This window comes from Prunus persica, chromosome G1 (genome assembly GCF_000346465.2).
Source record: "Prunus persica cultivar Lovell chromosome G1, Prunus_persica_NCBIv2, whole genome shotgun sequence".
In the NCBI taxonomy this organism is placed as follows: domain Eukaryota; kingdom Viridiplantae; phylum Streptophyta; class Magnoliopsida; order Rosales; family Rosaceae; genus Prunus; species Prunus persica.
Genome location: NC_034009.1, coordinates 40791800 through 40805472, shown reverse-complemented (window position 1 = coordinate 40805472; position 13673 = coordinate 40791800). Strand labels below are relative to the sequence as shown.

General features: G+C 35.5%; 3 protein-coding genes across 6 annotated transcripts; 2 read left to right on the top strand and 1 right to left on the bottom strand.

Moving 5' to 3' along the window:
- LOC18793448 (amino-acid permease BAT1 homolog) lies at window positions 696-3259 on the bottom strand. Its single transcript, XM_007226646.2, has 7 exons — window positions 2902-3259; window positions 2592-2771; window positions 2386-2505; window positions 2105-2296; window positions 1640-1945; window positions 1352-1534; window positions 696-1266 (listed from the first exon to the last, which is right to left on the bottom strand). The coding sequence occupies exons 1-7, from the start codon at window positions 2983-2985 to the stop codon at window positions 775-777; spliced, it is 1557 nt and encodes a 518-aa protein (XP_007226708.1). The 5' UTR covers window positions 2986-3259; the 3' UTR covers window positions 696-774.
- On the top strand, window positions 3835-6358 carry LOC18790856 (amino-acid permease BAT1 homolog). The gene is made up of 7 exons (XM_007227044.2): window positions 3835-4094; window positions 4215-4394; window positions 4527-4646; window positions 4815-5006; window positions 5181-5486; window positions 5577-5759; window positions 5847-6358. Exons 1-7 carry the CDS (start codon window positions 4008-4010, stop codon window positions 6333-6335), a joined length of 1557 nt encoding a protein of 518 aa, XP_007227106.2. The 5' UTR covers window positions 3835-4007; the 3' UTR covers window positions 6336-6358.
- On the top strand, window positions 7428-9969 carry LOC18790116 (amino-acid permease BAT1). Of its 4 annotated transcripts, none has more exons than XM_007224385.2 (7): window positions 7428-7535; window positions 7685-7864; window positions 8007-8126; window positions 8214-8405; window positions 8692-8997; window positions 9082-9264; window positions 9346-9969. In XM_007224385.2, the coding sequence occupies exons 1-7, from the start codon at window positions 7449-7451 to the stop codon at window positions 9835-9837; spliced, it is 1560 nt and encodes a 519-aa protein (XP_007224447.1). In that variant the 5' UTR covers window positions 7428-7448; the 3' UTR covers window positions 9838-9969. The 4 variants fall into 4 exon arrangements, with proteins under 4 accessions (XP_007224447.1, XP_020411659.1, XP_020411660.1 ...); XM_020556070.1 differs by having other exon boundaries at window positions 8214-8543; XM_020556071.1 differs by having other exon boundaries at window positions 7459-7535; window positions 7773-7864; window positions 8214-8543.

Sequence of the window (13673 nt, the reverse complement as noted above, 5' to 3'; positions counted from 1 at the left end):
TGACATATCCTTTCAATTTAAAGTCGAATGAAATTAGGTTTATAACTGCTGTGGTTTGAAAATTGCACAAAATAATTTAAAATAATTAATTACTATTTATTGAGTAATTTATGAAATAAGTAATGTATTTAAATATTCACAAAATAAATAATAATTAAAACATAATTACTAATTAAAGTAATTCAAAAAGAATAAGATATTACTTAATTACATATATTAAATTAAAGAGGTTGGCAAAAAAAATTTATTTTTTTTAAAAAATAAACATAAACACCTCTCCCGACAAAATTGCGTCGGCACAGGTTTATGCCGGCAAATATTTGCCGGGTTGGGTTTGATCCCGACGAAAGCCCTCTGCCGACGAAATTTCGTCTGGAGTGTTCTAATGGACCTGTGCCTATGAAATCTCGTCTGGAGATGTCATTTTTAAGAAAAATAAATATAATCTTAGGATGTTTAGGTTAATTAATTTTTTAAAATTTTATTGTTAGTAATTAAATAATATTTTGCCTTATTTAATTAGTTAAATTAGTAATTATATTTTAATTATTATTCATTTAGTGAATAATTAGTATTAAAAAATTTAATTAACTTTCATGAATTATATTACTTAATAAATAGTAATTCAATTTTTTCTTTTTTATTTTTTCCTATAATATTTACTTAATAAAAAAATGTCATGCACAATATGCTTGTATAAAAAAAAATCTGGATATTCTAAGGAGATAGGAAGTTCTCCATTTTTTGACATAATATGTATAGCTTTTCATCTATCTAATGGTTTCCGTTTTGTGCATCGATGTTTCTTACAGGTCCTTTGTACCATTTCCTTGCATCCAAAACCCACCAAAGCATTATCAGTGCCAAAGCAACACTGAGAGCAATCGGGGCATAGTTGAAAGTTTTCCATCTAAGAGGATAAGAAGTTGGCAACAGGAAGATTGAACAGGTATAGCATATCCACAAGAAGGCCACCAAGCAAACTGGCCTTCTTGCTCTCCCCAAATAAAACGGCCCTGGTTTGAAGTTGTCTTCAGCCATGACCAGCCTAGCGAAAATCGGCACTGCATAGCTGCCCACCCAGCCTATTGTACTAACTGAAAGGATGGCTGTGAACACCACATCAAGTTTCAAGATGGGCAATCCCAGCAGCATGCTGATGGCTGCACAAAGCCACACGGCATTTATTGGAACCTTGCTTCTTGGGTGCACTTTCCTCCAGATTGGTGACAATGGGAGACATTTATCCCTTGATACAGCATAAACCTTGGAGCAAAACAAGCAAAGTTAGTTTGCAGCTTCATAGAATAGAAAGGGAGGGTCAAGACTTGGGTGGTTCGGATTTTCTTACTGCTCGGGCAGCAGTGGTGGTAACAGACAGCCCACAAAAGAAGAAGGAACCCCAGATGATACACAGGAAAATCACAGCTCCAGTTGAATTTTGGAACCTCCCATAAAATGCATCATATATTATCTGCGCTGGTACAAGTGCACCAGCAGTCTCATTGTCTTCGTTGTACAAATAGTCCAGATCCTGCATTAAGAATTATACTACTAATAAAGATCCAATAACTTTACTGCCTTTAACTTGATCAAAGAACAAAAGGATAAAAAAAAAAAAAAATCTATTGAGCTTTACCCTGATGCTAAAAGTGAGAGCCAAGTAATACGCCCAACCAAACACTGATATAATCCCAATACTAGACAGAATGGCTATAGGGCCAGTTCTATCTGCTCCTTTTGTCTCCTCAGTAAGATGAGCTGCAGCATCATAGCCATATAGACAATAGTTGCTTAGAAGCACTGATAAAATCACTGCATAAGGTATGCTAGAGACTCCAGTTGCCTCAGGAGATGTTTCAAAATGAGTGAAGACATAAGAAGCTGTCTGTGTTGGCTGTGCCACCAGAGGAAGCATTATGATCATTAAGAAGCCACCAATTACCTGTGCATTTGGTTGAGGTCAGTATTAATTAAGCCTACTTAAACATACACATGATCTATATGACATCAGTAATTTTTCAGTCTATGATGCAGAATTGCAGATAACATGTGTATATTTACAAAGAAAAGTAGCAAGAAACAGAACAGTTGAAGAGCACACCTGCCACCATATGGAAATTATGTTGAGAAATGCTATCACTTGTAACGCAAACGTATTTAGCACAGCCCATGCGATGGTCAGACCCATATACATGCACAGAAATACACTCCTGGATGCAAAATAGCCTCCGCCCTTATTCGTCCCAGTGGCTAATAGAATGAGCATCTGCAATGCTTGTGATCCAGAATATGCCTAAAGGGTAAACAGATAATCATACAAGAAATTAGATTGGTTCATTGTTAATGCATCATCATCATCATCATTAGTTGATTAGTTGATACCTGAGCACCTATTGCAGATACTAGACCGATGGTCTCAAGCCAAGCACAGCACCATGAAGCAAATGGACCCCACCTGGGTCCAGCCAAATGAGCAGCCCAGAAATAAAGAGAGCCAGTGGTCTGGTCAATGTTTGAAGCAACCAAGGTCATCTCAAATGCTTGTTTGCAAGTCCAAAGGAAAAGAAGGGAAAAAAAGCAATGCATACCGGGAAAGAGGAACATATCTCAGCCATGGCGATTCCAACAAACCATGTGAAGAATGTGACAACAAGCCACCCCCATATCATGGTTGCCGGACCAGCATAACGCAAGCTTTGGCCGTAGAGGGGTGTACCGGTGAACACTGACATGCATGAAAATGTTATTGCCAGTGTCTTGAACAGAGACTGTAGAAAACCAAGTGAAAAATATTAGATTTCAACACTTCCAAATTCTTTATAGATCAAAATCCAGATTGAAAATAAGAAAATTCTCAACATGGTTGCAAGAAAACAGTAAGCGAGATAAATAGATGACCATTTCCCTTCTCAGTTCTTGCTTGTATCCAAGCTCATTGAGGCGCTTTTCTCCAGAATCCATTTCCAAAGCCTGGTGATCCATTCTGATATCCTCCACTCTCGGACCGGTTGCTACAATGTACCTATTAATGGAAGAAAGAAAAAAATGTCATGTCTTCAAATCCTCAACTGGATGGTTAGAATATAAGATTGAGGATTTTGAATTAATCTTAAAACTCAAGTTAATAAACTAATGCTTTGATCAACAGAGGAGGAAGACTGGTGGAAAAATTAATGGAATGGGTCATAAGCATGTGGCTTCTAGTTGACTTCCTACTGGGTTTTGATATAACGCTAAGGCTAACAATAGATCTGAGAATCTGACTTCTTTGATTCTCTCATGGCAACTCTTTGCATGATTGCTCTTGTCTTTATAAGTCCAAGTAAAAGAGAACAAGCAAAAGCAGTTGGAAAGTTTGAAATTTAGTTGGTCCAAAATGCCAATACTAATAAATAACTAAGGTTGACTTTTCTTTGTGCATCTGGAAGCTGAAAAAATAAACTTTTTCTTCCACTAAAGCAAAAAAATAGTATTTCTGGACCAACTGAAATTCATACTTAGTTATCCAAACAAGTAAAGACAAGAGAGTTGCCGATATGAGAGAGAGAGAGAGAGAGAGAGAGAGAGAGAGAGAGAGAGAGAGAGAGAGAGAGAGAGAATAAGTCACAAATCCTATAGTAATCTATTGTAAAACCTTTTTCTTTGGCCTATGTCATGTAAACTTCAGCATTGAATCATGGATACACATAAGCCAATATACATATTGTGTGCATGTGCGTAATTTCCTTGGGCAAAACTCAACAGATTTTTAGCCACAACTATCATCCTAGAAAATATCTTAAGCATGATTATCTCTACAGCCCACCATAAATTAATAATAGGAGTATTGGTCTTCCACTCCACTTGCTTATGACTAATACCATTTTCATGCATGCGTGGTCAGTGCAGTCTTTCGTTAATTTGAGTTTCATGCCTAATTCTAAGCCACCAGTCTTATACTATAATCATCGGACTTAAGAATTTGAGACAGGATCGATCGAAAGAGGGGGATATCGAATATCAGAATGACTACCTTGCAGGTTTTGGAAATGGATTCTGGAGAAAAACGTCTCAATGAGCTTGGATACAAGCAAGAACTGAGAAGGGAAATGGTCATCTACTTGTATCTCTCACTGTTTTATTTAACTTCTGTTATTTCCCATTTGAATTTGGATTTGTAAAAAACTTTCAAGTAGTGAAATCTAATCATTTTCACTTGGTTTTGTTTACAGACACTGTTCAAGACACTGGCAATAACATTTTCATGCATATCAGTGTTTAGTGGGACACCTCTGTATGGCCAAAGCTTGCATTATGCAGGTCCTGCAACCTTAATATGGGGATGGGTAGCTGTCACTTTCTTCACTTGGTTTGTTGCAATTGCCATGGCTGAGATTTGCTCCTCTTTCCCGGTATGGATTTGTACCATCTTTTGGCTTTTCCTTTCCCCTTATTACTTACAATCTGAAACTTTGAATTATGGGAAGCATTTTCTGAAAATTTTGGTATCTAAGACGTCCTTGGTTGCTTTGACCATTGACCAGACAACAGGTTCTCTTTATTTCTGGGCTGCCCAATTGGCTGGACCGAGGTGGGGGCCATTTGCATCATGGTGTTGTGCTTGGCTTGAGACCATTGGAGTGGTATCTGCAATAGGTGCTCAGGTATTGCCAGTACTTCCATCTGTTAGCATATTTCTTGAGTGAATTTGGTGCTTGAATGCAGCAATAAATTTCAGGAGATTAATAATGAACTGATGATAAAGATGCACTATCAAAGAGAAAAGTATCATGCACTGCTACTAATTTGATTTCTTTTTCCCCGTTTATGAGGCATATTCTGGATCACAAGCATTGCAGATGATCATTCTTTTAGCCACAGGGACAAACAAGGGTGGAGGCTATTTTGCATCAAAGGGTGTGTTCTTGTGCATGTATATGGCTCTAATCATAATTTGGGCAGCACTAAACACATTTGCATTACAAGTGATAGCATATCTCAACATCATTTCCATATGGTGGCAGGTAAGATAAGATATATGCTTATTATTATATATATATATATATATATATAAGCATGTTCTCTGCAGACTCTGCTTCGTGTAGTTTATTATAATGTGTAATTCTTTATTGCATTTCCATCATATATACCAAATCTATTGAGTAGGCTTAGTACTGACCTCGCACTCACGTATGCAGGTAATCGGTGGGTTGCTTGTGACTATACTGCTTCCGCTGGTGGCACAGTCAACACAACCAGCTTCTTATGTGTTCACTCACTTTGAAACATCTCCTGAGTCAACTGGAATATCTAGCGCACCTTACGCAGTGATTTTATCGGTGCTTCTGAGCATCTACTCTCTATACGGCTATGATGCTGCAGCTCATCTTACTGAGGAGACAAAAGACGCAGACAGAACTGGACCTGTAGCTATTCTATCTAGTCTTGGGATTATATCAGTTTTTGGTTGGGCTTACTACTTAGCCCTGACTTTCAGCATCAGGGTAGGCTGTGGTGAAGTACTCTTTTGATTTTGATCAAGCTAAAGGCAATAAATTTATTGTATGCTTATTAGAACGTGATTCTGAGTGCAGGATCTAGACTATTTATACAACACAGACAATGAGACTGCTGGTGCACTTGTACCAGCACAAATAATATATGATGCATTCTATGGGAAGTTTCACAATTCAACTGGAGCTGTGGTTTTCCTGTGTATCATCTGGGGTTCCTACTTCTTTTGTGGGCTGTCTGTTACCACCACTGCTGCCCGAGTGGTAAGGAATACCAAAACTCTAAACCCGAAACCCTCCCTCTTTTCTGAAGGTAAAAGTTCATAATTTTATTTGTTTTACTGATCATAGGTTTATGCTCTATCAAGGGATAAAGGTATCCCATTTTCACCAATCTGGAGGAAAGTACATCCAAGGAGCAAGGTTCCAACAAATGCCGTGTGGCTCTGCGCAGCCATTGGTTTGCTGCTTGGACTACCCATTTTGAAACTTGATGTAGTGTTCACAGCCATCATTTCAGTTAGTACAATTGGCTGGGTGGGCGGTTATGCAATTCCCATTTTGGCTAGGCTGGTGATGGCTGAAGAAAATTTCAAACCAGGACCCTTTTATTTGGGTAGAGCAAGCAGGACAGTTTGCTTGGTGGCCTTCCTGTGGATATGCTATGCCTGTTCAGCCTTCCTATTGCCAACTTTCTACCCTCTAAGATGGAAAACTTTCAATTATGCACCTGTTGCTCTCACTTTTGTTTTGACACTGATAATGCTTTGGTGGGTTTTGGATGCAAGGAAATGGTTCAAAGGACCTGTAAGAAACATTGATGTACAAGACGGAAACTAACTCAGCTATATAGTGGAGTTAGATTTCTAGGTTAATTACAACTTATTTATATAACATTCCAATAACATACAGAGAAATGTTGCACTGCAACTTGTAGTACAGTAAAACTCTCTCTCTCTCTCTCTCTCTCTCTCTCTCTCTCTCTCTCTCTCTCTCTCTCTCTCTCTCTCTCTCTCTCTCCAGCCTCCTCGCCTCCTCTTGGCATTTATTCCCATTGGTTCAGTCCTGTCAAGCTCTTCATGATTGATCCTATTGTCAAGTTTCGAGTCAAAGTGGTATAGCAGTTGAGAGAGTGCAAGTTCAGCCTTAAGAGTTTCTTTCATGACCAACTTCGTGTATTCTAGTTTAGGGATATGGCACACAGTATGTGCGAGTTATTGTGGTTGAAGATCTTGTTAGGGGAATTTGAGGATTACTTATAATGGTCCTTGAAGCTATTTTGTCATAATAAGGCAGCATTGCTCACAACCCTGTGCAACGTGATTGAACCAAACATGTTTGGCAGAAACTTTGTTAAGCAGAAATTGTCAGAAGGATTGATTTGCACCCTCTATGTGAGAACCAAGCATCGACTTGCTGATATCCTTACTAAGGGAGTTTCTAGCAAGGTGTTTGATTCTACTCAAGCCAAATTGGGAATTCGAGCTATTCTCCAGCTTGAAGGGAGTATTGACTTGTGTATATTTAATTGTACACAAGTAGATGATGATTAGCTTAGTTATAGGCTGATTCATAGGAGCTGACTTTTAGCTTTTATTCTCGTCCCTTATTTGTAGTTAGCTGTGTACTATTTATTCCTCCTTGTGGATTCCTTTACAATAAATTTTTATATGAAATTTTATATATATATGTATGTATTTTCTGCATGTGCTTTCTTTAGTCAAAACTCAATGGATATTATCATGCTAAAAAAGTCTAATTGTTAAAGCATGCATGACAGCCCACCATAACATGTTCCCTGTTTACTTCCTTTTCTGGCGTCGTCAAGTGCAAGTCTTTCATTAATTTGAGATTCAAGGCTAAAACAAAACCATCAATAGTCTTATACTGTAACAATCCAACTCAAGAATTCGACACAGGTTCAATCAAGAGAGGAGGATATCGAACATCTGAATGAGTGCCAACCCGGTTTTGGAAATGGATTCTGGAGAAAAACGTCTCAATGAGCTTGGATACAAGCAAGAACTCAGAAGGGAAATGGTCATCTACTTATATCTCCCTATCTCTCTCTCTCACCATTTCCTTTAGTTTCTGTTATTTCGTTTCCCATTTGGGTTTGAATATGTTTTAAAAACTTTGAAGCATTAAAATTTTGATCATTTTCACTTGCTTTTTTTTTTTTTTGACAGACTCTGTTCAAGACAATGGCAATAACATTTTCATGCATATCTGCATTCAGTGGGACACCTCTGTATGGCCAAAGCTTGCGTTATGCAGGTCCTGCAACCTTAGTATGGGGATGGGTGGTTGTTAGTTTCTTCACTTGGTTTGTTGCAATCGCCATGGCGGAGATTTGCTCCTCTTTCCCGGTATGCATTTGCACCATTTTTTGCTTTTGCTTTCTTCTCCTTCTGACTATTGCTACTTGTAATCTGAAACTTTGAATTATATGATCCATAAGTTCTGAAAAATTAAGATGACTTTAATTGGTCGCTTTAAAACTTTTACCAGACCACAGGTTCTCTTTATTTCTGGGCTGCCCATTTGGCTGGACCCAGGTGGGGGCCATTTGCTTCATGGTGTTGTGCTTGGCTTGAGACTATTGGTGTGATATTTGCTATTGGTGCTCAGGTAGGCACTTCCTTACACAGCATATTTCTTGAGAAAAGTATCAAGCCAGCTACTAATTAATTTGATTTTTTTTTCCCCTTTTATAAGACATATTCTGGATCACAAGCATTGCAGATGATCATTCTTTTAGCCACAGGAACAAACAAGGGTGGAGGCTATTTTGCATCAAAGGGTGTGTTTTTGTGCTTGTATATGGCTCTAATCCTCATATGGGCAGTACTAAACACATTTAAATTACAAGTGATAGCATTTCTCAACATCATCTCCATATGGTGGCAGGTGTTCCCTTCAACTGTTCTGTGTCTTGCTTCTTTTCATAGTAAAATATACATATGCATGATTGTAGGGCCACGTCGTCCAAGCGTGGGGTTTTGTCTCATAAGGCCATCCATTTACGGACACTGTCTCTTCTCCAATGTGGGACAATCGGATTTGATTCCTAACACTCTGCAGACTTTGCTTCATAGTTCATTATAATGTGTAACACCTTTGCTTTATTGCATTTGCATCATAAATATCAAATCTATATATTAATGAGTTCTTCATACTGAACTCAAGCATGCAGGTAGTTGGTGGCTTGCTTGTGATTGTTATGCTTCCTCTGGTGGCCCAGTCAACACAGCCAGCTTCTTATGTGTTCACTCACTTTGAAACATCTCCTGAGTCAACTGGAGTCTCTAGCATACCTTATGCAGTGATTTTATCAGTGCTTCTGAGCATATACTCTCTATTCGGCTACGACGCTGCAGCTCATCTTACTGAGGAGACAAAAGGCGCAGACAGAACTGGTCCTAAAGCTATTCTATCTAGTCTTGGTATCATATCAGTTTTTGGCTGGGCTTATTACTTGTCTCTAACTTTCAGCATCAGGGTAAGCTCAAGAGAACTTTACCCTTTTGTTTTTTCGGTCAAGTAGCTTATTGGATCCTTATTAGTAACATAATTCTTAATGCAGGATCTGGAGTATTTATACAATGCAGACAATGAGACTGCTGGTGCACTTGTACCAGCACAGATTATATATGATGCATTCTATGGGAGGTTCCAAAATTCAACTGGAGCTGTGGTTTTCCTGTGTATCATCTGGGGTTCCTACTTCTTTTGTGGGTTGTCTACTACCACCACCGCTGCCCGAGTAGTAAGAAAAACCGAAACTCTAAACCCCTCCATCTTTTCCAAAGCGAAAAATGTATAACTTTATCCGTTTTACTAATCATAGGTTTATGCTCTATCAAGGGATAACGGTATCCCATTTTCACCAATCTGGAGGAAATTGCACCCGAGGACCAAGGTTCCAACAAATGCCGTGTGGCTCTGCGCAGCTATCGGTTTGCTGCTTGGACTGCCCATCTTGAAACTTGATGTAGTATTCACAGCCTTCATTTCAGTTAGTACAATTGGCTGGGTGGGTAGTTATGCAGTGCCAATTTTTGCTAGGCTGGTGATGGCTGAAGAGAACTTCAAACCAGGACCCTTTTATTTGGGTAGAGCAAGCAGGCCAGTTTGCTTGGTGGCCTTCCTGTGGATATGCTATGCCTGTTCAGCCTTCCTATTGCCAACTTTCTACCCTCTTGGATGGAAAACCTTCAATTATGCACCAGTAGCTGTCAGTGTTGTTTTGACAGTGGTAATGCTTTGGTGGGCTTTGGATGCAAGGAATTGGTTCAAGGGACCTGTAAGAAACATTGATGTACGAAACGAAAACTATTAGGTTCTGGGTGGGTAATGCTAGAGGGATCACATTTTTAGATCCTATTAATTGACCGCATGATGTGATACTGGATGTATTAATCAATGATTCGCTAGCCACAATAAGTACATATCAACTAACGCATTATGCGAAGCGATCCCGCTATAATGTCATATCAAGTTTAAGCAGAGTATAGAAGAATTCATACAAAAGACTCTGGAGGTAATACCCTCATTCATTCCCTAATGAATCCCTAGATATTTCAATATATGTCTAGTCTCTTGAAATTTGTAAATTAGCATGAATTTAGTTAATTAGAGAAGTAAATCTTGCTTTATTTTTTGACCTTTTTTTGAGTAAATAAATTAGTGGTGATGTGCGGAGGGTTGTAGGGTCACAATTACTGCACCTTTTTTTTTTTTTTTTTTTTTTTAAAATAAAGTAAACAGTCTGAAACACAACCCCTTCGGTTCTTTGGACCGACCATCCAAAATTCCAAGTTCGGATGCGAATTGGGCTGAGCTAGTAAGATTTAAATAAACTTTGTATTGGGCTTTAGATTTTAAATAATATATTATTATTATTATTATTATTATTTATTTAATTAAGTCTTTATTTTTATTTTATCGAATATAATGAAGTCTTTTTTCTATAGAATTTATAGAATAATTAGCTAGGTAGCTAGATTCATGAACTTTTCATAATGTCAGAGAAAAGGGGAGAAAAGGGGTGTGATATTGTTGGAGAATATTTGCTGTCATTGTCTTAATTGCCATGATAAGAAAGCAAACTCTAATTAAACAAAGTGATTAAGGACGAAATACTTAATGACCCGTTGACTTAGTATGTGTATATGTGTTAATATAGCTTACGACAAACTATGTACCTATATATTATATGGCTGCTATAGCTTGTTTCAGCAAGTAAGATTCGTCACAAATGATGTGCGGTGAAATCAGAAGATTGTTTTTGTCATGAAATAAGGGGGTCATTGGATATATATCACCAAGAAAGTGACATTGTTAGGATCCAATATCAAAACTTAATGAGTTTGACTATTTGCAGGCTTCCAAGTTTCCAACATCTATATTTTTTTCTAAAACTCCAAATAGTCTAACACGCTATGTTGTTATACTCTTTATTTAAATTTTTCATCATGCACATTCTTATATAAATTTGAAGTTTACCGAAACAGTATGACAACAAAATATGTCAAACAATTTAGTTGAAAAAAAAATGCATATACATAATGAAATGTTCTCTGGTCAATTAATCTGGCATGACAAACTATTTAAGAAAATTACTTTGTATAGATATACATCTATCTATGTGTAGTTTTTACAAAATTATATTTATTTTGTAAAAGGATTGAATTTATGAGGAATCATGAGCTTACTTAGGGACGGAAATGGGGCAGGTCTTGGGGTCGAGGATAAAAATTCTATCCTCGCTCCTATCTCCCATCACTATTAAGACATTTCAGGAATTTTCTCTCGTGTCTCCATGTGGGAATGTGTCCCTTGATAACCTGCCTTTTTTACTCATAAATTCTAATTATTCAATTCCACCTTCATACTAGTACATGAATAATCAATCATCGTTAAAATCATTTACCATTCAATTGAACCCTAAAATTCAAAAATCAATACAACTCAATTCATTTATCATTCAATTGAAACATAAAAGGGCTCGTTTGGTACACAGGACTGTCTTGGCATGGACTATGCTTAGGGACTGGCTTGGCTTGGCTTGGCTTGGTCTAAGTTGGATAACACTTATCCTGCGTTTGGTGTATGCTTGGACTAGGACTATAATTTTTTTGTTTTTTCAAAAATATCTATATATATATATGTATATATGTATTTTATAATATATATAATATATATGTATATACATGTATATAAGTATATTATAATAATATTATATATTTTAAATAATATAAACGTACATACATATATATAAGTGTATATAGGTGTATATATGTATATTATAATATACATGGGTATAATACATATATATATATATTTATATATATGTATGTATATTATAATATATAATATATATATATGGGTATGTTATAATAATATACATGTATATATGTGTATATATGTATATTATATATGTATGTATATATACATATATATTATATATATATATATATATTATAAAATACATATGTATATATAATATATGTATATATATTATATATTATAATATACATATATATATACGTATATACATGTATATAATATATGTGTATATAGGTGTATCTATATATTATAATATATACATGGGTATAATACATATACATATACATATGTATATTATAATAGATAATATATATGAGTATGTTATAATAATAATATACATGTATATACGTGTATATATGTATATTATAATATATATACATATAATGTAAATATATAATGTATATGTCTATATACGTGTGTATATGTATATTATAATACATACATGGGTATAATATATACACATATATGTATATATACTTATATATATGTATTATAATAATATATATATATTACATATATACATGTATGCTATTATTATAATATTAATATGCATGTGTATATGGGTATATTATAATAATAATATACGTGTATATATCTATATGTATTTATATATTATATATGTATATATATGTGTTTATATATATACATGTATATACGTGTATATATGTACATTAATATATAATATAATATATATTACATATATACATGTATACATGTATACTATTATTATAATATTAATATGTATGTGTATATGAGTATATTATAATAATAATATATGTGTATATATCTATATGTATTTATATATATTATATATGTATATATGTGTATATATATACTTGTATATGTGTATATACATGTGTATATGTACATTATAGTATATGTGTATGTAATAATAATAATAATAGTAATATATGTTATTAGTATTACAATATAATATATGCATCTCATACATTGGTAAACATAGGACTAGCTAATCCTCCCTTTCTACATGGGATTAGTAGTCCCCTCATAAGGATGTATTTTTGGTGGGCCCGGTATTAGCAATCCCATCTAAGACTAGAATTAAATGAAACAAACATGGTACTAAATTTAGTCCAAGCCAGTCCAAGCCAAGCCTGTGTACCAAACGACCCCTAAATGTATATGCAGGTATTAGTTAAAAAAAACATATATATTATCGAGGTTGGTCGAAAATGGAGATCACAATACCATCTATGTCTCGTATCCAAACGAGAATTTTAAAATGGAGTCTCGATTTTTCCCCGAATTCTAAGAAATTAGCAATTAATTAACTATAACAAGGACCCCTAGGAAGACAGTTGCAAAAGTGTTACGTAACCCTATAATACGGTTATGTAAGGGTAAGGTAGTTATATAACTAATCGTGAAGGGTTTGAAGTTTTCAATGCAAACGTTGAAATAATCAAACTACTCGAATTACTCAATTGGTTATGGTTGACACAAACCATGCTCTTCAACTCTTCCATTTGTGTCATTTTTAATTGTTATTAACAATTATAATTAATCAACAAATAAACCCAACATGTTTCCCAATGATCTCACTGAGCCTAAAGAATCTAAAAATCGAGTGACTGCCGACCACGCCCATGACTTTCTAAGCTCATGAATTATTGCATTAAAAAATAATTGTCTTAATTAATTAAGTAATTATGGTAAATTATTTTATAATCTTTGTGATAGAGGAGGTTTCAGAGGTTGATTAAAAAAGGAGGGAAAAAAAAGACAGAGAGCATTATTAGGCAAATCTATGTAAAAGGGTTCAGGCTCCCTAGACTCATTTTTTTCTTCATCTTTGTCACCCCTCAT